This window comes from Idiotropiscis lumnitzeri, chromosome 2 (genome assembly GCF_059441095.1).
Source record: "Idiotropiscis lumnitzeri isolate Australia: NSW breed Sydney's pygmy pipehorse chromosome 2, RoL_Ilum_1.0, whole genome shotgun sequence".
In the NCBI taxonomy this organism is placed as follows: domain Eukaryota; kingdom Metazoa; phylum Chordata; class Actinopteri; order Syngnathiformes; family Syngnathidae; genus Idiotropiscis; species Idiotropiscis lumnitzeri.
This window is the reverse complement of record NC_142392.1, coordinates 1,298,463-1,322,285: the sequence shown is the minus strand read 5'-3', so window position 1 is coordinate 1,322,285 and position 23,823 is coordinate 1,298,463. Positions and strand designations below refer to the sequence as shown.

Here is a 23,823-nt window from a genome sequence, read left to right as displayed (position 1 = left end):
TCGCAAGACCACATCCTAACCACATTGACGTCACCGGAAGCGACTACAACCCCCACAATGCAACGCGGTCATTTCTGGCTGCGTTGGCCGTTTTGTAGCGTTCAATGACACCTGGCACATCCACGTATCCGATTATTGGACAGTTTTACTCATATTTTTCAAGATAAAGGAAACAGACTTTGGTCCGTTCCAGATTAAAAAAAAAAAGTAAAAATAATTTAAGATGACAATGACGTTCGCGTAGAACGTCTTGCGCTTATAAACATGGTAAATGTTTTTATGGAACCCCTTGAAAACCACCATAAAGTTTGAACAAAACATTATTGACTCGCCCCTACTTCTTGCCGTAGTAGCTAAACGAATGAGGCCGAATGAAAACGTAATTTGTCCCCATTCGAATTGAACTGTCAGATGAGGTTGGTATGATGTCGGGATGTCCGCTGACACATGAACGCACCACTCTCGGTACCGCTACCAGCTGCAGCGGCCGTGGCAGCGGCGGCGCATTCTCGCCTTGCAAATCCAAACAATGACTCCAGCTACGGATCGGAGGAAAGCACGCCACTAGAATGCCGCTATTGCCACGCCAAACTTAAAAGCACCCGCCGAAAAGATGTGGATACCTACGGAACAGGAAAAATACGGCGTCGGTAAGTTTATGCGTTTTTTTTCTTTTTTTTGTGCGTGTGGTTGTTGAATGTGTGAAAGTGTAATACGCGTGGTGCGTTTACTGGCACGGTTTTATTTGTCTTGGAGGGATGAAGCTGCAATTGATTGTTTACTATAAGAGGATTTTTTTTTTCCCTCCCAACAATGGGAAGCATCCGAGCTGATGATGAGCGCTTGACTGCCACATTGCAAAGCATAGCGTTGTCGCCGTGTGCCCCCCCCCTCCCCGCCGCCCCCCGCTCCACTACCCCCTGCCCCCAACGGGTTGCTAAATGAACAGCATCTTAAATATTTCTCTCCTATTTTATGTCTCTCGCTTCACATAGGACACCTTCCCCCCTTATTTATTGGAATGAATCATTTAGTTCTTCTCATTAAGATGCGTGCATTCTTTCGCGCATTGTTTCAGGTTGTGATTCAAACAGCAGAGTGAGACAAACAAGCCACCCCGAACCAAATGTTGGAAGCAAGGGGGTGGTTGTTGGAGCACAGTCTTGCTTGTGTGGTGAGAATTCCGATTTGCTGCCCCCTCCTCCTCCTCCTCTTTCCTCACAATGACATGATCATTGAGATGTGAGCGTGTTAAATGTCTCCTAATAATATTCCCCTGAGATCTTAATCTGCAGTGTGGGAGTGCTGCTCCAGTCCCCTGAAATGTCCCCCTAATCAATTTCATTTTTGGGGTGTCACGTCAACATATTTGCCTCCTCGTGTGCTGCTCACAACCCCCTTACCATCGTGAACTAGGAAGCAACCTTTGGCCTCTTTTTGTCACAGGCTACGCTCTGGACTTTTTCCTGTTTGATTTTGTTCTTAAGCGTCAACTTCCTTGTCTTGGAATCACCCGTCCTGTGTTACCGGTCACAGGTCCACGATCCGTTCTGAAGGATCCAATTTAATTTTTTTTTTTTTTTTTTGAGGATTTTAATTGCAGACTATCCAATTTCAAAGCCCACTTGGGCTGGATTAAAGGGAGGATATTAATTTTAAAGGCTCGATAGTCACCACTGTCCCCTCCAAACTGCTGTTAATTGGATTAAAAGCGCTCTCCGCCTTTCCCCTGAGTAACTGCGTTTTAATTTTTAAGACGCTCTTTGGCAGCCGAGTGCATCTTTTGTTGCACGGACCCCCTTCTTTCGTTCTTTCTTTCTTTTTTTTTTTGTTTGAGGAAGGAACCAGCGTTTTCCTGTTGTGAAAGGCCACCCCACAAAGAGACGACTGACGGGTTGTGCTGGCATCTCTGATAACTTTTCGGCATCGGTGCACGCCAGCGACCATCTTAACACTCGATCAATGCAAAAGGATTGGAATGGATCCCTGAAATTAGTTTTGTGTCTAACTTGACTCACCGTTTGGATCTATTTGAATATTTACATGCACGGCGACGTCAACGCCGGCGTCTGCAGGGACGGTGATATTTGCTTTGAAGTGGGCAGCGATTCTCCGGTGTAAAACTTCACACTCAGGTCCCGGCCCCTTTACGCCTCTCATATGACATCATCATCATCATCATCTGGCAAATTCATTGGTGGCTTTCCATCCCTCACCAGCTTTTGAAATTTAATCCAAGAACAAGATTCAAAGTCATTAAAATTCTGGGCTTTCACGTTCAACAATTTCTGATCCGACTAATCCCCAATTGAACTTTGATCCTTTGGTTCAGCGGTCGCGGATTCCGAAGGAATGCTCAATTATTCAGATCTGGAAGACGAGAACAGGTTGATGGTTGGCTCATGTTTTGCGAACGAACGGCGCCACTTTTTAGCTTTTGCTTTTGCTTTTTGTGTTTGCTTGCAACACGTGACCCGTCTGTGGCAGCTGCTGGCGCAAATTGCCGCCAATTGCCAATTTTAGACCGAGCCGACTTTGAAAGGTGCGTTTGGACCGGACTGGACATTTTTTGCTTCTGGGTCCACTAAATCGAGGTTCTTCTGTGTTAGAACAAGTAAATTGGGCATTTTGTAATGCCGCTTGCTGCTTTTTATCCTCCTTTGACCGTCGGTAACTGGAAGTGGGAATCCCTCGGGTTTTATTTGATGTCGAACCAGTTTGGCAAAATGGCGCTCATGTTGATTGGACGGCCGCGGTTTTGTTAGATGTCGATTCATCTCTCATTTAGGGAGGCCCGGATAGCCGCCGTTGATGAAATATGAATGGACTCAAGGCGAGTTGGTATTAAGGCGGCCATTAACCCACCAGTTGAGCGATTACTGGTTTTTAACCTGGAGCGAGACAATGATGAAGATGAAGATGAGAAGCTGTTCAATATTTGCGTTTCTGAATGCAAAGAGAAATTCACGCGATCAGATAAGAGATCAAAATGCGGATGTGCTCCATAAGTCACTCAAGGCGACATAGCGTCACATGACGCCACAGACAGACTCCTCCTCCCCTCATTAAGACCCCTTTGATAAAACCAATCAAGCGTGTCATTTCTCATCACAACGTCGACGCGTAATTAAAGTCTTCTAACGAGCCGGTTCGCTGCAAAGTCTTTGCGAGTTCTGAACATTGATTTCCAGGCTCACCCGATTATGAATTGTTTGTCGCCGGCGGCCTTGGCTGCGAAGGAGGACCAATGTCGGGACCCCCGCCTCCTCTCACATGTTCCCCTCCTCCCTAGTGGGGGATGTCGCTGTGGGTGCTGGCGCGTGTCAGGGGCGGGTTCATTGTCACCGGGACTCTCCCACTTCACTCCACGGGGGATTAGCAGGTTGTTTTGGGGTGGGGGCGCCCCGAGGCCCATTCCACCATTATAGTCATGATTCTGGATCGAGATTCGGAGGAGGGGTTGTTTTTTGATGAGGCCTACCCGCTTGTAATTGCTTCCTCGCCTGCCGCCTCGTCTCCATCTGCAAAGATGAAGACCCGTCACCAACGCAGGCGTGGAACGCGCACCCCCCTTGTGAGGTGGACAGATGTTGAAAACAATGCTTTAAAAAAATCATAATCAATGAAATAATCCAGTAAGTGATCGTTAACCATCCTGTCATGTTTGGCTTGTGCGGTGGTCCACACCGGGAACGCGTTGTTACACAAACGAGGGGAAATGCCATTGCGGCTTTATTGTACAATTAAGCCACGCTCTATTTATTTGGGCCCACAATTTCAATGAGAGGATCAAAAAAAAAAGCTTGGTTCTTTCCATCTGTCATCACAAAAGATGGGAGGAGAAGAAGATGAATGGATTTTGGGCAATTGGATTCTCCCGCTTGCCACTTCTCGCTAGCTTAGCCGTTGTTGGCGGTGACACGGACGAGCCTACATGCGGCATTAGTCCACAGCTATGCATAATGTTATGACAGGCCAGCGGGGTGGGGGGGCACGGGCATGGGCTTTCCTTCTTTTCCACTCCAGTGGCATCCCAGCCTGCTTTGCAGTCGGGAGCCCCCCCCCTCGTCGGCTGTATTTACAGCCCATATTTCACATTTGCGTTGACACCAAGTGCCGCTGTCATCTTGCGTGTTGCGTTTTTTTTTTGAAAAGCTCAAGACAATGGGCCTGGAAAATAATGGCAAAGGAATTCCAAAACAGCCTGCTGTGGTGCTGCTTCTTGATATCAACGTGTGTGCGAGGGGTTCATGGGATGAATCCTATTAGGAATTCAGCGGCTTAACTGATCTGTAATTCTCCGGCGGTGTTGCCAGCAGAAGTGTTTGTCATCTGTGTGGGCCGAGGGAGGGGGGGGGAGATGTGACTTGCGTGCAATTTTCATGAAGAAAAAAAACAAAACAAAATGCAGGGGTGCCTGGCATTGTCAATCACTGTGATTGGCAGGTGAGAGGCGCTGTGAAGGCGCCAGGAGATGTTTTTTTTTTTTTGTGCTCATTCATTGTGTTAAAAAAAACAAAACAACGATTGACACGCTGGTTTGTTCCCTGTGGCTGTAATCCCGACGCGCCCGTATTGACCATAAAGGAAGTGTGCATTGATTTGTGGGGGCGTGCGTGCGTGAACCAATGTAATCATCATGACCTCAAGGCTTCCGTTTCCCTTTCATGCTAGTTTTAGCCTCAACTGACTTCGACCAAACGTGTTCAATTCATTATTAATATGATCGTCAAAAAGGAAGAAATGTGCTCATGTCATATTGATCGCTCATACTCGTGTCCAAGGTTGCTCCAAGCTGGGTGCAGTTATTTCATTTTTTGGAGTTTGTTATGTCAAAATGAGTGTGCGCTCGTGCTGTCAGCCGTCCAATCAGACGCAGTCGTCTCGGGCGAGTGTGTGTGTTTGCTAGCTATGATGTTAAAATGCGACTTTAGGCCATGCAAGGTCGCGGACAGCAATTGCACGCGGCAGCGATTGTGGACGTTCTTCCAAAGTTTCTGTGGTGTCTGTTCGCAGTTCCAATTCCAACCTCGCCCGATTCGTGATGTTGATTTTTCAAGTTATCGTCGAGGCCAGGCGCTGACCATTGCGGTCGGTCATTTTTTTTTTTTTTTTTTGTCTCCCAGCTCCCTCCGCTCAGCTCTGGCGCAAGTCAGCTTCCTTTAAATATCGACTCTGCGGTGTTTTCTTCGACGGTCACGTATGCACCACCTACTACGTGTGTTTGGAAAACTCTCAACCCGCTTCTGTGGCTGTGACCTCAATGGTCACTTTGCGCAAATAACGCCAATAAGAAATGGCATGAGCTCAGCGTGGAAGTTGACTTTCACTCCCGGTGAAGCTCAGGTCGCCGGGTTGGTCAGGATTAATTCCAGCGTAAGACAGACGGCGGGAGGAAAGGCCTGGAAGGTCTTGCAACTGATGGCGCTTAAGAAACGCGCCGTTTGACCTTGACTTGTCATTCAAGCCTTAATTCCGTCTTCAACTTTTTGGTGGGGGACGTTGTTGGATCTTTTACTTCAAAGAGTAAAGGCAGGGCAACGTCCATAAAGCACGCTTGGATGAATTCTGGCGAACGGGCAGAAATCCAAAATGCGCTTCCATCTGGTGTCCTTTTTGCTTTCGACATTCAGTCGTCAAAGGAACTCCGTTTCCCGCAAGCTAGCAGGACGCTACACCGGCATGACCCTTATCTCACACTCTGCCTCCCCCTCCCTCCCCCACACTTGCCACTCCTGACTTGCTCCCAATCCGTTTCATTCTTCACGTCTTGGCCTTTTTTTTATCCTTCAAATCCATACTCATCTGTCCCAGATATTGCCGCGTAATGTGTGTGTTTGCGTCTGCCTCGTGTGTTTATGTGTAGCCGGCATACGTGCGCAGGCGGCAGCCTCGGCGGATCTCACGTCTTGCAGATGATAAAGTACTACAGATGCTCGGCAGGCTTCGGAGAGCGACGCAAAGCGCAAAGGATCTTTGGTGTGCGAGCGACGTGTCAAATCTTACAAAACATGTTATGCTTTCTTTGGAGGCGTGTTTTACGCTGCAATGAGATTTGAAAAGGCTGTAAACTGCTTTTTTTTTGTTTTTTTACGCCTCTTCTGACGGAAAATTGTCCTTTTTGACAGCACAAATGCGGTAAAATGAGATTAGCAACGGAGGAGGCTTAGCTACTCTTTCAGCTCGCACAATTATCCTTTTTATGCTTTTAATGGATTTTGTTTTTGTTGCAAATTTGTTTGCGACCGTGCAAAGACCCGTGGCACGGTCGCCAACGACCTTAAAGATCATCGGATACCGTTTCGATTAATCGTGCGATAATGTTGTGGCGAGCGGACGCTTCCAGGTTTGCGTCGATGGTGTTTCAGAAGAGAACCGGAGGCAGGAGCCGGCAAGAAAAGACTCGCTTTGGGTCCCACTTTTATACACGGACGACATCTTCACGTCACTGGCCGCAGAGTCACATGACTGGCGTACTTGGTTTTCCTCACACGGTTGAATTTTTGGTCGAAAAGATTGAACAAAGATTGTCCCCCAGAACCCATTTGGGGTCCTTTTATCGTAACAACAGACCTCAAAGGATAATCTTACGGGTCAATTTTGGAAGGCAAGCCTGCTGTTGATTAAATGCGCCAATGAGTGTCAGGGAAGGACTTTCACATTGACTGCATTGCAGCGCCAGAACATCCTCGGTTCCGTCTGCGTCTTACTTCGTAAGTTGAAGAGCGGCGATGACCATGTTGATCGCTCTAAATCATCTTTCCACCACAGTTGAGATTCTCGCTCAGCGGTGGCTTTTGTGACCTTGGCGTGCCGTTCCATGTTTACGATGGCCCTCCACCTCACGTCTCCTCCCCAAAGCTTTGATGCAAGACGGGCTTTTCACGCCTCGCTTTTTTTCCCCCTCTCCCGCTCCGTCTGAGGAATGTTGGGCCGAATTGCAATTGATTTGCGTTACACGCGAAAATGGCTCGACTTGAGGAAGAAGGCGCTTTCGTTTCTGCGCGTTCCAAGCTCTGATGTATTTTTTTCGACTGAAGTGCAGACGACTCTGACACGAGATCAACTGAAAGCTCCAAAACACGATTGGAACCAAGCATTGCTGAATAATTCATTTGCATTTCCAAATGAATTGTCTGGCTTTCGCTGTTTAAGAGGGCGTTTAATTGATGGGTTTGACTCCACCTCCCGCCGCGACCCACTTTGCTTACTCAACCCAACCTGTCTGCCGGGATTGCCCCCTTTTTCAAGTGTTTATCGAGTGAAAAGGAAAGCCTTCAAACCACATATGCAGATAAAAAGAGATTTCTTCGTTAAATATTTGCATTAATAAGCCCCCGGCTGGAATTTCTTTTTTTCTTTTTTCAACTTTTGTTTGTCTGTGGGAAGAAGCGCTTTCAAGCTTCTCTCATCTGACGCTTGATTGAATGGGGTCCTTTTTTGAGACGTTTTACAACTTCACCACAGTTTGTGTTTCCTATTTTTCAGTTTGAAATCTGTGTCACTATAAAAGAAGATAGAAACAATTCTTAAAGTCTCGGGAATTTTGTCGATTTGCAATCGGTCGCTGTTCGCAGTTCAAAGATAAACTCGATGGCATGCTCTTAAAATGATGTTGCGCAACTCCAAGATGGCATATCAATCCAGAAGTCGTCTCACTGCAGACGAAAAAAAAAAAATCCATCCACTTTGGCCTGCTGCTCCCCACAAGCCGAACCTCACCGAGGGTCCACCTGGCGTCTTTCTTTTCCGACTTCAATCACTCTCCACCCTCAGGGGAGGGAGTCCGAGGACCTCCAAGCGTCAAGTGTTGCTTCTAAAAGTAGCTGAAACATATCCCCTTTGTGTGGGCCAGAGGGGAAGGAAACCACCGTGGGAGTCTTTGTTCGGCGCATGGAGACTTGAATATAGCAGAAAAAAACAAAACAGTTCCCGTTTGCCAAATCCACAACCGCCGCTCAATTCAGGAAGCGTCGTCCCCGATGAGGCCCCACGAACAAGTCATTTGTGTTGAGAGCTGGCCACCGGATCATATCCATCCAGACGCGAGCATGGAAATAATCCAGCACGTGCCACTTAGCAAACGTCCGCGTTTGACCGGGATTCACTCCCAGATTCTGTTTGCCGACAGATGGCTTTGTTGATCAAGCGAGAGCGATGGCGTAGTGGGGGTTTCTTCCCCCGAGGGGGACCGCACATGTAAAAATAGCACTTCTTCACTAATCGTCACCATTAATGGATCAATAATGGAAATCTTTTGACCGCTGCTTATTTATCGGGCGCATCCGCTGTGACCTTGATGCTCACAAATCTCCGTCTCATCTTTCAGTCTTTTGAGCGTTGCTTTCAAGATCAGAAAAAAGCATCGTCAGTGAATTTGACGTCTTTGAAAGCGGACTCCCTCCCTCGTGGAAGGGCTCGCCGGTTTCAAAGCCGTGGCGTGAAATCTGACCTGTTTGTTTTCCGTCGCCCTTTGAAATCGTAATCAAAACAGCCCGCAGCTGTTTCGTCCGTTTCCGTCTTTCTGCTCACTTTTGCCATTCGGGGCCTTCCGCTGTGGCCTGCTGACCTAATGAGCGTGGAGAATCTATATATAGTGAGCCGCAAATGGATCATACCGCGCCTCTTCTTGTACGTTGTCAGATTAGCGCATGGCAGGCTCGTGTCCTCAAGCAAAATCCGGACGGTTCCTGTTCCATATTTCCCAACGTATCTTCTGAGATCAACTGTGACTCGCAGTCACGGGCCAGGAAGGAGTCGTTGATTTGCAAGGGGGGGGATGTTTCCAGACCTCATCAGTGATGATGCGTCACGTAAGCCCCCCCGGGGCCTTCATCTGGACGGCGGCCATAATCCTCTTTGCCTAATGCACCAGTAACCTTCTCGTCACCGGCGCCACCGAGGAATAAAGACTCTGGGCCAGTGGGCCACGGTGACGCATGAGTCGATTGATTTTTCTCTTTGTCGGAAGATTTCATCAAGTGACACATATTTGTTGAACGTCTTTGAGTGTGCACGACCGCGTCCGGCCTTTTTTTCTCGTACAGTTTTCATTTGGGCTGCCCGTTGATGAAATAAACTTAACCTGAGTCGGTGTGAGGTATTCTTGTCCCCGGTGATGAGCCGCTACAAATCCTCCCTCCTGACTCTTCACTCCCCCTTAAACATCATCAGACCGGGATGGAGATCTTCTTCCAGGGCTTAAAAAATTGTGCTTGGGAACCAGAGCTGCTGTCGATCATTGTGCGTTTGGCTATTTGAGTTATTGAGCTTGGGAAAGCTGCCATTGCAAGAATGAAGAACGGAAGAGCTTCCACTCTGCTGCGGCAACTTCCGACAAGATTTTGGAGCGAGCCCGTGGGAATTTTAAACCTTTGTCGGTCAGTCCGCTTTCCCACGAAGCTGAAACGGCAAAACGGTTTTGCTATTCTAATTATGGACCCATTTAAGAATTGCTTTGAGTTTTGTTGCGTTGCCAGCAAGCGGATGACGCAAGTTTGTCAGCGATTCCTTGCGAACGAACGAGAACACGCGAAGGAGTCTGCGACGACAGCAACGTGATGGGCCGTCAAGGGATTTGGCGCAACGTCTTTTGAGCCGGACGCCCGAACTTCATCCCGATGTTTGTTTCTCCACAGCTCGTTAGCGTGTTTTCGACTTTGTTCCCTCCAGCGAGCGCCGAGCGTGGAACGGGCTCACAAATGAGGTTACCTTTTCTACTTTGTACGACGGTGGGAGGAGAAAAGCAAAGAGGAAATTAATCACTCCAGCCTCGCCCGCTCCTCCTCCTCATCTACTTCAACCTCCTGTAGACTTTTTTTTTTTTTGAATACTTTTATTTAATCACCGCCAGCTTTGCAACTGCCACTGACCTAAAAAGAGAAACTGGGCCGCTTTTTGTTTTTCCTCACCCCGACAAGTGTCTTACTCAAGCGCATTGATTTTATCCTTGTTGGACTTTAGCTGCGCTTCTGTGTCAGTTGAACAAGCACCTCGCCTTGCTGCCGAAGCCGCGTTATCCTACTTTAACCGGGGCCACTCCCTTCAATTGGGATTCTCTTGAATTTGAGGTGCCTAACAGGAAGAGAGCCATTTTGAAACAAATTGGAGAGTCGCCTCTTTCAGTGTGGAGCCGCTCCTCAAAATTCAAAGTAGGCACAGACGATGTTGCCATGTGTCGGTTGAGTAATGGTTAATTATTTTTGCTCCGTGAGAGGGATCGAGCGGCATCTGTCGTACTCTCTCTGGTTTGTGTTCCACAAGCCGTTTGGATTCCAGGAAGACGCTTGCCCATGCTCGTGCTCATTGTCTTTGATAATCACGGTGGAAAATCCTCCGCCATCCACCGGCGGCATGCCGGGTGCCGCAAAATAGCTCAGACGACAGCTGAACCCCCTTCACCCTGTCGGAATGCCGGACGACGTGCACGCATGAAGGCCGTGCATTCAAACATACGAACGGCGCTTCGCTCGGTGGGTTTGCTCTTCAGGAATCGTCAACCGCTTCAGCGCTTGAGCTGAACGTGCCTGCCAAGCAGGCCAACGAACGAAGTGAGCACGTCGTTTGTTTGAAATGCACGCCACGCTACAACCGCTGATTGGACATCACTTTTTGTGACGGTCGGCTTCTTGCAAATGTCGCTTGCGTTGGCAAGACAACAAACCACAGAATCCAACCCGTGGGGCTTCCTTTTTATGGGAAAGAATGAGAACCGGCGCCAGTAAAGACACGGCCGCACACTCGCTCCTTCATTTTCCATATGTTGCGGCTCACGAAGAGGCCAACGCACATCACGTGAAAAGCTTTAATTTTTATTCCGAGGCCCGGGCCGGCCGGCAGAACCGCCGCTGCTGCGTTCGTCCGTCTCCGCCGGCACCACTTTGTCATTTTGCCATCGTTGTCTTGACAAGAAATAACCCTCCTGCGCTCAGAAGGCGTCAGCTGAGAGTGCTGACGCTTTTTTTGTGGGCCGGGTCCACTCGGTGCTTCTCGGTACACTTGCTCAATACCTCGTTCAAGTCAGGTCTTGCAGGTAATGAACTCTTTTGGGACGTCCCCCCCCCCCTAGATTATGACGGGATGCCTTTTTTTTTTTTACTTCAGATTCACATGAGAAGACGTGACCTTATCGCCAAACAGATGCACAAGACCTAAAACGCAGACGCACTAAATCTCGGGTCAAATGGATTCAATGAATATTTGATGATCCAGCTTGACTGACCGTTAAAGCGGGTTGACCTTTGGAAGGGGATTTCACACAAACGCGCACCAGAGTCCGTTCCAGATCTTGCTCGTTTAGTCATCCGTCAATGTTGCTCTCGTTTGGACATTTGGAAGCCGTCGGGCTTTGTTGAGCAAATTCCACTTCATCCTCACACAAATCGGCTCTCAAGGTAGCGGCGCTTGTTCTCAAGGTTGGAGATAAGTTGACAATCGTGACTTTGTTCGCTGTTTTGTTCTCGGCTTCCCGTTTGGCAGTGCAAGTTTGTAGCGCGCCCCCGTGAGCTTACGGGCCGATAATGAGGTCCGCTTCACTGCCTTGTATTTGTGAAGCGTCTGCCATCTGCGTGTCCTAGACTGGAGGCAGTTTTTTTTTTTAGCGTCTTCAGTAGCTTCAGCTCCGCTCGGAGGCGACCGCCGTCTGTCCGAGCGAGCGAGCGCTTATCACTTTCCGTGCTCTTGTTTCAATCGGGACTCGCTTGCGCGTCTCAGCCTCCCGCGGCGAAGCCGAGTGCACGTTTAACATCTGAACCTTCACCCGCCGGCTCCTCTCGCTCAACGCGGACCGCCAACACTGCAGTCCTTCCATTCACTGTCTCTAAAACACACACACACACACACACAATTATGCGGTCTGGCTCTTTGTTTTCTCTCTTTGGGACGAGCGCCGAATGAAGGCCACTGGGCCAGGCTGTGAAGCGAACGTCTGGGATAACGACGACACGGAATTTGGGATTCTCAATCCGCAGGGAGCGACGCTGCGTCTCTCTCAGCTGTTTGTGAGGCTTCTTTCATCCTCCCCTTTTTGTGTTTGAGCTTGTTTGCGGCAAACGAGGCTAAATTAGACTCTCGGCGGTTGGCGGCAGACGTGCCCAATTTGACGAGACATGGAAACGTGTAGTAAAAAAAACAAAAATGGCAATGGTCGTCTTCCACTCATTTAGTTTTACATTTGAAAAAGATCTCCCGAAACAAAAACAAACTATATCGTTATCGTATTGTGAACAAGTGATGATTTTCATCCCGTTTATTCACAAATGTACTTAAATGTGAAACGTGAGCCGGTCGAGCCGAACGCAATTTTTCAACAGGTGAATATGCGTTTTAATTGCGCCTTCTCCCGTGTAACGGCATTTAATTGTTCCATCTGTCATTTTGCAGTGCTCATTTTTGTCAAATGATATCATTTTCCGTCGCTTACCTGCTGATGTTGTGTCTCGGCGCGGCGCTTGTACAACGAGTTGCACTAGCGGCAACGCAAACCGAAATGGGAGACTGGAGTGAATTTGAATGATCAGGGGACATTTGTGTCCCCCCCCCCCTCCTCCTCATAAAATAAAACCTGAGAGCTTTTTATTATGCATGCACGCATGGCAACGTTTTGCATGTTCACCCACATCATCAAACATATCCTGGCGTCTTTTTTGCATTTTGGAAGCTCGAGGATGTGCTTGTGGTCTCCCTCACTGCTGTGTGGGCTTTTGTGTTTGGCCTCACCGGCCCACGACCGACAGAGGGGCGGTGACGTCAGCATGGCAGGTTTCTGTTTAAAAAAATAAAAATAAATAAATAAATCATCCGTTCGGCTCAAAACATCCTGCACAAGCGTGTGACAAATGCACAACTTGCAAGGCAACTCAAGGTGCTTCGAAAAAACAAAAGCAGCTGGTAGCAGGTTGTTTTGATATGACCGAGTCCATCATCACCATGCGTGTGTGTGTGTGTGGGTGTGTGTGTGTGTGTGTGTGTGTGTGTGTGTGAGAGCTCACAAAGAAAGGTCATATTCTCCGAGGTGGCTTGTGTTCATGGTTTTGCCTGCGCGTGTGTTTCTATTTGCATGTGGCATCATTTGTTTTAATTTGATTCACGAGAGCCTGAAGTGCAGATGGAGGTCGGCGCCACCTACTTGCTAAAGGAAGTGGAGAGAATTTCTGTGAGTCACAATGCGGCGGGTTTGCATCAACACGCCCACTTTTAACAGTTGGGTGGCAGAGCCAGCCAGATGTTTCACTCCTTTGCGTCTTTTTGCTTTTTTTTTTTGACAGCCTCCTCATTCGCCCATCTCAGTTCCTTCCTCCCCCCCCCTCCCTCAGGCGTATTTCAGCCGCTCTGCCTCCATCGCTCTCGTGTGTAGGCCCCGATGTCGGAAAAATGGAAAGCTGCAGCGCCCCGGTGGGAGCATCTGGAAGCGTCCGAGCGAGCGGCGACAGATGCTTGTGATGATTTTACATGAATCCGCACTCAATTATTGGATCACGTTTCCTTTTGGATGCTTTTCTCCACAAATACGCAAAATAGACTTGACGATGATGTCACGCGACGGGGGATTAGAAATTCTTGGCAAATTCAAGCCGCCAATGCATGCTTTTAGCGCACATACATCAGCAGATTAATGTGGAGGAATATGATCCAGTTGGCTGACCTACATTCGGTGGACGGCGAGGAAAGTTTGCATCAACTGCAAATGTTGGCAAACACTCTGTAAATAAGTACCCCCAAAAAACTTGAAGTGCATTTAGGCCACGAAAAAAAATGTCATTTGTCTAAAGGACGACCGCAACCCCCAATTAGTCCGTTAAATTGAAATTAAACGCCACCCCACCGGCGCCTCGTTAGAATCTCACTTGATGATGTTCAACTCGATTGTGAAAATGAAGAGTGCCACCTCAGTCCTTCTATTGGATCAGAAAAGTCACTCGATGGAGTAAAAGAAAAATAAGCGGCTTTCGGAATGCTTTTTACAGCAATTTCCCAAAAGTAATATTGCTGGCGCCGCTCTGCTTTCAAAGGTTGCGCTTCTGCAGTTGTTGTCGGAGTGGCCGGTGCGACGGCAGCCGGGTCGCACGCAGAGGCGAGGTGAAAAGATGGCGGCAGCCGGCGATGAAGGAGGCCAGATGAAAGACTCGCATGCGCTGCTTTTCGTGCTTTTGGCTTTTGTACGTGCTGCCTAATCGCGCGTCCTCGCCAGAGCTTGGCGTGCGCCGACGTCTCCGCCGCAGTTTTCTCGAACGCCCGACCTTCGGTGACCTTGCGGCGAGAGCACACGCGTGTCGTCGGGCTCATTTGATTGCGGAAGGCTCCGAAACGTGTGGACAAATGTGTGTCCTTGGGGGACAAGAACGGCACTGAATGTTTGGGGGAGGTCGTGCGGCCAAGAACGGCACCGAATGTTTTTTTTTTTTTTCGGGATGGAAAGATTTGTGCTTTTTCTCCCAACTGACACCGTGGCAGCTTGTCGAGCTCGCGCTGCACGATGCGGTTGCTCGCCTTTTCCCAAACAGTTTCTCTTCACACAAATCCAAAAATGACCTTTGCGATGTGCATCAACACCCATCTGTGTTACTCGTGTCTTTGAGAGCGTGTCGTCGAGTTTGCATTTTCAAGTCCTTGTGTCGCTAACCGCCGTCTCTGACTTACGGCCTCACGTGCATGAAGCGATTACAGTCGTGGGGTGTATTTAAAGACTTTTTCTTTTTTTTTCTTTGACTTCACCACAGAGTGAGCGGTAAATATGTAGGGCCCTTTGATTTGGGAAACATTGTTCGCCGTGTTGGCGAACAAAAAGCATAGCTCAGCTCGTTTTGGTCGGAGTCGGAATGTTTTCATGTCACATCTCTGGACGAAAAGCTGCTTTGCCTGCTTGACGTGTCACGTCTGACCCGAAAATCGGCGCATGAGGAAGTCGACACATTTGATTATTGAGTTTGATTTCGGTTCTGTTTGCTCTACAAAAACAAACACATGTTGTGAAAGAGTGGGACAGAAGTGGCGCTTCCTTCTTTTTGGCGTTTTATGATCGCCATGTTTCATCGTGCTCACACGTTGGGTCTCTTCGCACTTGGCGCTTGAATATTCATGAAGCGAGCATTTGGCAGCGTTGCCGGCGAGCGCGGCGCCACCAGTTGCTGCGTTGGCACAATGAGCATATTAATGATAGAAATGCTGCATAATGACCACGTGGGCGTGGATTACGCTCGCGAAACTCGGTCGGATCCGTCGGGGAGAAGAACGAGTCAAGCTAACGGGGTCAAAATGTGCTCGGAGTGGAATGTCATCGTTTTCTGCAAGGAAATTTACAAGGAGGAGCTTTCATCGGGTATTCAGACCTGCCTGAGTTTGTGTATACGCTTTGAAGGGGCCCTTTTGCTCTTTGCGAAGGAGACGCGCCGCTGTTGCGCGCTCTCCAAGCGTCCCTCCCGGCTGTGTTTGTTCTTCTAAGGAGCGCCACGCACCAACTTAATGCGCTTTGACAAGCCTCCAGTCGGAGTGGAAGTGGAGAACACCTGCTAGACCCATCTGAGACGAGAGGCCTCGTCGCCACCGCCACTTCCTCTCGCACGTTAACAGGAACCATGTGCGAGAACACTTTCAATATTCTAGTTCGTCCTTGCTGGACCGCGACTTCATTTCATTATTTGTTACGCCAACCATTTTTTTTTTCTTTTGCATGCTTCCAGAGGTGGGCAGTTTGTCCGGCCCCTTTGGGGTGTCGATTTACAAAGGCCAGAGGTCAAGGGTCAAGTGCCAAAGCTTTGGCAATTTTGTTATGAACGTATATTCCAATGAAGCCTTCCTCTATGTACGGATGTGACACGCAACACATCTATAAACGCTTGCGATGTTGGCGCCGACATTGACACCTGGCATGCATATTTAATGAGCTGCCATGGGCTGACTTTGAATAATTCATATTTGCATTTGAATAATTACATTGAAAAGGTAAAATTGCGAAACGTCTCTCCGTTTCTGCCAAAGTGCACTGATCTTGCCTAATAACGCAACTCTGCCTTTTCACTTTCAGTTCTTTCAAAGCCAATTCAGTTCTCGAAATTGAAATTCAAATTTGCGGTGACGACTATACTTTAGGAAGAGCAATGGAGCTCAGATACACAGATCTCCTCAAATCCTAACCCGAACCCCGAAGAGGACGTGACGTAGATGTATTTTCATTGGAATTATGGAAGTTTTGATTTGTTTTGCGAGTTGGGCCAATAGCGCATGGGCCCGAGTCATGATAGACGGTCCTTTTCTTCCAATTCCCGAGTTCCGCATTTCTCTTCAAGCGGCCTTGACACGAGGCGCCCAAGCGACGGAGTCGTGGCTTATTATGGAGATGAGTGTTGACGCATTAACCTGGCGCGCACTCCTGTGACACGCCGCATCTCTGTCAGACCAGCGTCTCCCTCGTCCGATTTTCTGCTCGCTCCTCGCATCTTCCGCCGTCTTTTCTGCGGACGCGTTTGTCAGCATCGATTGCATCACTTGTTCCCACGAGAGAGCACCTGTCGCCATGTGGTCAAGAACGGAAACCTTTCAATGATTTTTTTTTTTTTTTAAAGACAGAAATGTGCTCTCTAGTGGGCTAAGCGCTTTGATTTTGTATTTTGGGGGACCTTAACGGGACTGAAATCTGGCTTGGGGCATCATTTGATGCTGAGCCGTCATTTGAGGACACACTGCAGATGGCTTGTGGATTGACGTGCAGCAGACTTTCAAAAAAAAAAAAAAAGACTCAATGTTGAATAATTGACCGCAATGTGGTTAATTCGTACATTACCGGAGAAAAAAGCGCTTCAAGATCGCAAGCACGCTAAGAAAGCTGAAAGAAAAATGCTGGGCAAATGCAAAGAGGGAGCGGCGCTGCCAAAGGATTCTTATCGGAACATGACTGTTTTGTTCATCAGCTTTTGCGCTCCAATTGCAACCCAAGTGTCAAACGATTTTGGAATATTTCCTGTTTGGAGTGAAAGTTCAGGTAAACCGGATGGCCGAGACGAATCCGTCTTTGGCATCGCGTGCGTCCAGGTGCCAACGCTCACTTTCAATTGCCCACTTGTCTTCGATTGCGTCGCAAAACACCAGCACCGACACGTTTAACAGGGTGAGCATTTGTGTGTGTGGCCGGACTTGTCAACGTATGTTTGCGGGGACATTCGGCTGACCTGACTGCCACCCGTCACTGATTTTGTTAAAAAATAAATAAAAAACTCGACAGTACACTGCTGCAGTTTGTCATATCGTCCAAGAGAAAGGTCTTGGAAAAAAAAAAAAAAAATGTTAAGTAAATCGCAATGGCAAACTTGAAGTGGGGAAAATAAAAATGATGTCTTAAGCACATTTTGACCTCCAGGAATGAGTGGGGCTCATTTCCATGCCATGAGCTGCGATTGTTTTTGCGCTCCTCGGAGATGATTGTTTCCACACCAAAGATTGTATTCTCTGCAGAAAACATTTAAGATGCATCTTTTTTTGATTGCGCTTGTTCACAGTGCTGGCCAGTTTCCGAGGGACCGTCCAGCATGGCCTCCCGCTGGAAATTGGCGACACGGTGCAGATCCTGGAAAAATGTGAAGGTAGGTCAGACAACGGCAAATACATGTGACCTGGATTCTTTTTTTTTTTTTATTTCATCATTTTTAATGAATGGACAACAATTCCCACACATGACAAAATCTCATAGCAGCGCTTCTCATTTTCACTTCCTCGTCTACTGTGGTTTGTGCCTGTTCCCACATATGCGGCGTCTCTCTGAGAACGAGGAAAATAAATTGGTTCTGCTTGGGCAGTGACGCTCGTGCTCGTGCTCGTGCCGCGGATGCTCACTTGTGTGGATTTGTACTCCGAGGAGCTCCAGTCCGGCTAATATCACAGAGCACGCCGGAAAAGCTTCTTGAGGGACTTGCTCGGTGAACGGCACATAAAATGCGCGCTGGGATGAAATGGTACCCGCTGCCGTTTCCTTTCAAGGGAGCGGATTGCTTTTCCAGCCACGCGGCCCACGCCGAGTCTGCTTTTCTCCTTCGCTCGCACCCACGTACAATGTTTTGCTGTCATTCCAATTTTGCTGTGTCATCTTGTAATGAATTAAAATGTATGTAGTTAGCTTTTTTGGGGAGGGGTCAAGGTTCATCCAACCGTCTCTCATTGTTTGAGCCAAAATGGACTTTGCGGGGAACCACTGTTAAAAATAATTCTTGAAAGCCAAACTGCTTGTCGAGAAAAGTTCACGGGCAGCCAAGAGAAAACTGGCACTTTGTGACAAGAAACATCATCTGTAAGTTCACAAAAATGAAGCACACCAAGAAAAGAAAACGATGGAGAAGGTTCTGTTATGTTCTGGGGCTGTTTTGTTGCGTCTGGCCCGGGGTGTCTCGAAACTTTGCACGGTACGTTGAAAGCTCAGCTCGCTCGTGGTATTCGAAAGGGAAATGTGCTGCACTGGGTCAGAAAACTTCATGGGCCTTTCATAGAAATATGCGTGAAAAGTGAGTAACCTTTCCACACACATCTGGCTCGGGAGGCGGGGGGGGTCCAAATGTTCAACGATTCACAAAAATCAAATTCCAATGTGCCAGCTTTGGCTGCGGCTCTCGTTATTAATTTGGCAGGTTCAATTGTCCAAGCGAAATTTTGAGTTGACCAAACTTTTTTTTTTGCGGTGTGTTTGTCAGGTCTCGACACACACACACGCACACTTTCTCTTCCTGTTTGTACACCGAGACAGCCAGCCGGTCAGAGGGCTGTGCTATTGCACACACATCCGTCGGCAGTTGACAAAAGCCCCGAAGGCCGTCACAAGCTCAGCAGCGGGGACGATGCTGAGTGACATTGCGGCACGAAAATCGCAGAGACGGGCGAATGGCGCTGCCTCATGTCGACGTCGCCGTCGGCACTTCAAAACACTGCAAAAGTGTCGACGCTGACGGCCTGACGCGCATCCCCCGCCTACAAGCGCGCTGTGTCAGCTGTGTGATGTTTTTTTTACTTTGAACGGCAATCCCTTGCCACGTTATTGTACAATGTTGTTGCGGAGTTTTGAATCGGCAGCTGTCGCTTACAGATGTCTTGCTGTCTCGATGGCAAAATATGAGGAATAATCATAGCTCATAACATGGAAGCTCTCTCTCTCTCTCCATATATATAAATATCTGTCACTCTGCTGTACGACTCCAACCTCAACATACTCATGCTCTCCGTAGTCTCCCCCTCATGTAAAGTTTCATAAGCATTCACGGCGACACGATGAAAATAACTGCCACTGGGTTTCTGCAGGCTGGTACCGAGGCTTCATCTTGAAGAATCCAAATGTAAAGGTAAGGGTGTCATCTGGTTCACATTTAACGACCATCGCCAAAGCTCTGACGTGTCTGCGACTTGACCAAGTGTGTTGCGTGCCCACAGGGCATCTTCCCCACCAGTTACATCCACCTGAAGAATGCCCACGTCAAGAACAAAGGACAGTTTGAGACGGTCGTCCCTGTGGAGGACTCGGTCATCACCGAGATGACTTTGACGCTGCGCGACTGGGGCGCCATGTGGAAGCGGCTCTACGTGGTACGAAATGCTTTTCCCGCCTTTCGCGCCAGTCTGTGAGCGCGCTTCCTCACACACACACACACGTGCAACGCTTTTGCTTCGGAATTCTTTGACCCGGTTCATTTCCACCACCAAAAGCGATTTTACGCACACTCATTAGTCGGCTCGATTGTGTTTGCGGCCCACGAAGTTATCTGGGGCGCTGATGAATACTTACACATCAGAGTGCATCCATTTGAGGCTGAAAAGCGGCAGGACAGCCAGGCTAATTTGCACAAATCCTTTCAAAGTCGTCCATTTGGATTCCGTCTGTGGCTCGCATGAAAGTTTCATATTTTCGCAGCAGATTGTTTCCCACGATGTGCCGTGTTTGATGTAACAAGCGCTCCCGTCCCGCAGAAGAACGAGGGGGATTTGTTCCACCGGCTTTGGCACGTGATGAATGAAATCTTGGACCTGAGGAGGCAGGTTCTGGTGGGCCACCTCACCCACGACCGCATGAGGGACGTCAAGCAGCACATCACGGCCCGATTGGACTGGGGCAACGAGTGAGTTTGACAACTTTTTCTTGTCACATCGCCTGCCGTCTGGCACCTGTCGCCCTCAGTGCCACGGGCCGCTGAATAAATGACAGATTCAAACTTCTGCGGCTCTCTCTGGACCCTTCGCTCTATATTTAGTGACGGCACTTCTGGGTCTTTCTGGGACATTTGAGGAGAAGTACTCGGTTGGAAATTGTCCTCTCAGATTTACTCGCAGTCAGGTGCATACATTTTGGGACATGGACCAGTTCTCATCTTTTTGAGCCAAAATGAAACAAACGTGAAAGTTGTTTGAGTTTGCTCCACCAAATTCAAATCAGGTGTGACGGACTTGGCCATCGCGCAACTTTGCTTTTGCGTGAGTGTCCGTCTGCACGGTACAAGGAATTCTCGTCCTTTCTCTGCAGACAACTGGGCTTGGACTTGGTCCCGAGGCGGGAGTTCAGCATGGTGGACCCAGACGAAATCAGTGTGACGGAGCTCTACAAACTGGTGAGCGCTTTCTCAGTCCAGAAGATGCAATTGCCATCGAGATGTCCCCAAATAAATGGGCATTTTTTTCCCCCATTTTTAAAACGATTTGTTTGTAAATAATAACATGATAAATGCAAAGAGCTAAAATGTGAATTTGCTGAAAGGTTGGAAAACGTCAGGGTGGACATTTTTTGTCAAAGCTGAAGCTTTATTGATTTTGAAAATGTACCGAATACGCCGATGACTTGTGCGCGCTCCCCCCGCTTCTCCTTCACATCCTCTGAGAGCGCTGTTACCATGGCAACCACCTCTCCGGTACAGTATGGGGAAGATTGTATCTTCCACACACCCCGTGAGGTGACTTTCCTCTCACAGGGGTAATTGAAGCGCTTAATCCATCCGCTTGTGTTTTGTTGTTGTTGTCGGCGCAGACAAAAGCCGAGCGCAGCAGGACGCTCGCTTGAATGCACCTCCCGCGAAACGGCGCTCACAAAATGAGCACTTTTGACTCCGGCGGGACGAGATAGAGAAACGAGGCGTTCGCCCGCGGAGAAATGCCGACGCAATAGCACGCGGCTCGCCGGGATTGCTCGTCCAATTCTCGTTTGGGAGAACGATTCTGCTTGCGCGCCACAGTGGAGCGGATTTTTTAAACGGAGAGGCGGATCACGTGCGCTACTGAGGTCATATTGCGGGAACATGACGGCTGTATTACTTTGAGGAATCATTCGAGATTAGCAAAAAGCGACAATAAAAACAAACAAGAATAGAAGTCGCAATGTCAGGCCGCTTCTAAACACGTTTAGTGGAAAACTAATGACGTCTCGCATCGGCCTTTTCCGGCTTCTTATCCGATTCCTTCTTCCCCTCGCCATATCGATGCATCGTGTGATTGTGGAATACAAATTTGGCAGCAGCTCTCAGCCATCTGCTGCTTCTTGTGTGCGTTTGTTTGAACAGTTGAACCTCTCAAACAGTTGAGCAAGTGGCCCTGTTAACCAAATAGGTGCTGAAAATAAAATAAATAAAATGCAATTTTATACATCCGGAATCAAACCCACGACCTCGGCACTGTGAGGCCATCGTGCTAACCAATAGGCCACCGCGTTGCTCAAGGATGTCGTTTGTCAAATGGGATTGGCCGATTGTTCCTTCAATCGGATGAAGTCCGTTTGATTTGCTGTATTTGAGGATTTGCGGCTTCTAGATTTAGTTTTGTTCCCCTCAACAAATCCATCCCTTTGTATACTTAAATGTTTTTGCATGCTTGTCTCCAAAATGTTTTTATTTCATTCCCCGCCATTTGACTTTGACGCTCGGTCGCAGATGGAGCATCGGCATCGCAAGAAGGAGACACCGACACCCGCCAGCACGCATCATTTGTTCGTCCACCTCAAGAGTCTGATGAGTGCCAATCTGGGGGAGGAGCTTGAGGTTTTCTTCCACATATATGACGGGCGGGAGAACCGACCACTTAGGTAAGCGCTAAACGCACAAAACACCAAAGACGTACGGACTTCAGAGTGGCGCCGTCACCATTAAAGAATGCACTCGCCACTCTTTTAGTTTTATTTTTGTGTGTTATACATCGCCAAACTACATTTCACGCACGGTTTATAAGTGAAATACTGAACTCAAGTCATCAAAAGCTTTGATTTTGTTAAGCCCTGTTGCCGTGGCAACACACTATTTGACAAGAAAGCAAAGTTTGGGTTTTTTTTGTATGAGGGTCTAATTGTGATTTTTGTTCTCAAAATGCGACACAGTAGCTTCAGAAAGTCGTTCCTAACGTGATTTAATTTTTTTTTCCCAAACTCATGAAGTGGAATTGCTGATGTAGGTTAGGTTTCGACTTCCGGCTAGCATTTGGGTCACGGGCGATGCATTCAGCTATGATTTGAGAATGCCACTGGTGCCGTTTGTGTTAATTTGACGATTGCATCAGTTGTCTTGGAAGAAGGGAGAGGGGGGGGGGAATCAATCGTTGGCACCTCGCCAGCGTTGTCTCTCACTGTCTGGCGCCGCAAGTAAACAGACACACCCATTTCCACTGGCCGCCTGGCAGCGAGTCATTTCACCGCTTGACTCCGGAGCTGGCGCGTTCCGACCAGATGGGGGTCCGACCCGTTGTCTCAGTGCCATGCCGTTTTCTTGCAGCGCGCCATTTTCTTTTGTGTCCAACGTGGCCTTTTGGTGCTTAGTGCTGAACTTTCAACGTTTTCGGGACCAAACTGTCCCTTTTGGTCGCCTTACGCCAGTGGTTCATAGGACCAATGTTTTAGCCAAGCGGGCCCCCCCCTTCCCCTTCCATGGGCCGAGCGCACGGCCCCAAATGCAATTATCGATATCAGGAGAGGGAACGGCGAGTGCTCAGCGGGCCCGGAGGGAAGGGAACTCGGTCATTCATGTTGTGTTAATACGAGCGCTGATAGCGTGAGATAAGGTCCCGGTGGGGGGGCAAACACCGGTCGGTCCTCCAAGCCCGGGTGATCAACGCACTGCAGCTGTGAGGGAGGCCTGGCACGGGACGGGGCGAGGACATGTGTGTGTGCGTGTGCTTGACTCGCCGTTAATTGCCGGTTTGAACAATAGACTGCTCATTAAGGTGGAGGAAAGCTTTGTGTCTGAAGCGCAGGAATCTGTCCGCGTACGCTCGGAGAAATGGCGTGGAAAGTTCCGGGGAGCAGCTAATGAGGAGCAACCACATCCACGTGCGATTCCCAAGTGACGATGAAAGGAGGGAAGATGTTCCGCTGAAGGAATACATGTGTGAAAAGTCACATTCCAAGTGTTTTATTGGATCCAATTCATTCAAACGTTTGTGCCAACCTCAGCCCAAATAACAGCTGGTTTGTTTCCCACCAAAAATGGAAGAAAGTGGCGCTCTTAAACAAACCTTGTGTTCATCATTCGCAGTCGCGATAAAGAGCGAAGTAGTTGAAGAGTTGACCGTTTCAGTTTTTTTTTTTTTTTTTTTGGTGCGCTCGGACGGCGAGCCGCGTCAGCGAATTGGCTCGTCGACAGTCGCTGTGGCGCATTACACGGCTTTCTCTGCGCTTATCGCGCCGACTGTGAAAGTCACCTAACTGGATTAGGCCACAGCCCCCCCCCAGACCTCGCCAGGGCCCAGCAGGATCCAGCAGGATGCCTCCGCCGCTTCTTTTTTTTTATTTTCGGGCGACGGTGCAAATGTGAGCCGTCCTTTCTGCTTTTGCCCGTCATGCGCTTAATGTTCTGCTCGTTTGTTCTCATTTGAAATGTGATCCCACGT

The 23,823-nt window shown here is 48.6% G+C and overlaps 1 protein-coding gene across 4 annotated transcripts in view; it reads left to right on the top strand.

The window, feature by feature from the left end:
• Nucleotides 1-467: 467 nt before the first annotated feature.
• The window catches only part of dock4b (dedicator of cytokinesis 4b), a 53,942-nt gene continuing 30,586 nt past the window's right edge, over nt 468-23,823 (top strand). For all 4 annotated transcript variants that reach the window (XM_088287052.1, XM_088287051.1, XM_088287050.1 and 1 more), the window contains exons 1-7: nt 468-650; nt 17,490-17,573; nt 19,273-19,313; nt 19,402-19,554; nt 19,936-20,084; nt 20,486-20,570; nt 21,879-22,030. In XM_088287052.1, coding sequence (XP_088143178.1) covers nt 614-650; nt 17,490-17,573; nt 19,273-19,313; nt 19,402-19,554; nt 19,936-20,084; nt 20,486-20,570; nt 21,879-22,030 — 701 coding nt within the window. In that variant the 5' untranslated portion in view covers nt 468-613. The remainder of the gene's footprint in view (nt 651-17,489; nt 17,574-19,272; nt 19,314-19,401; nt 19,555-19,935; nt 20,085-20,485; nt 20,571-21,878; nt 22,031-23,823) is intronic.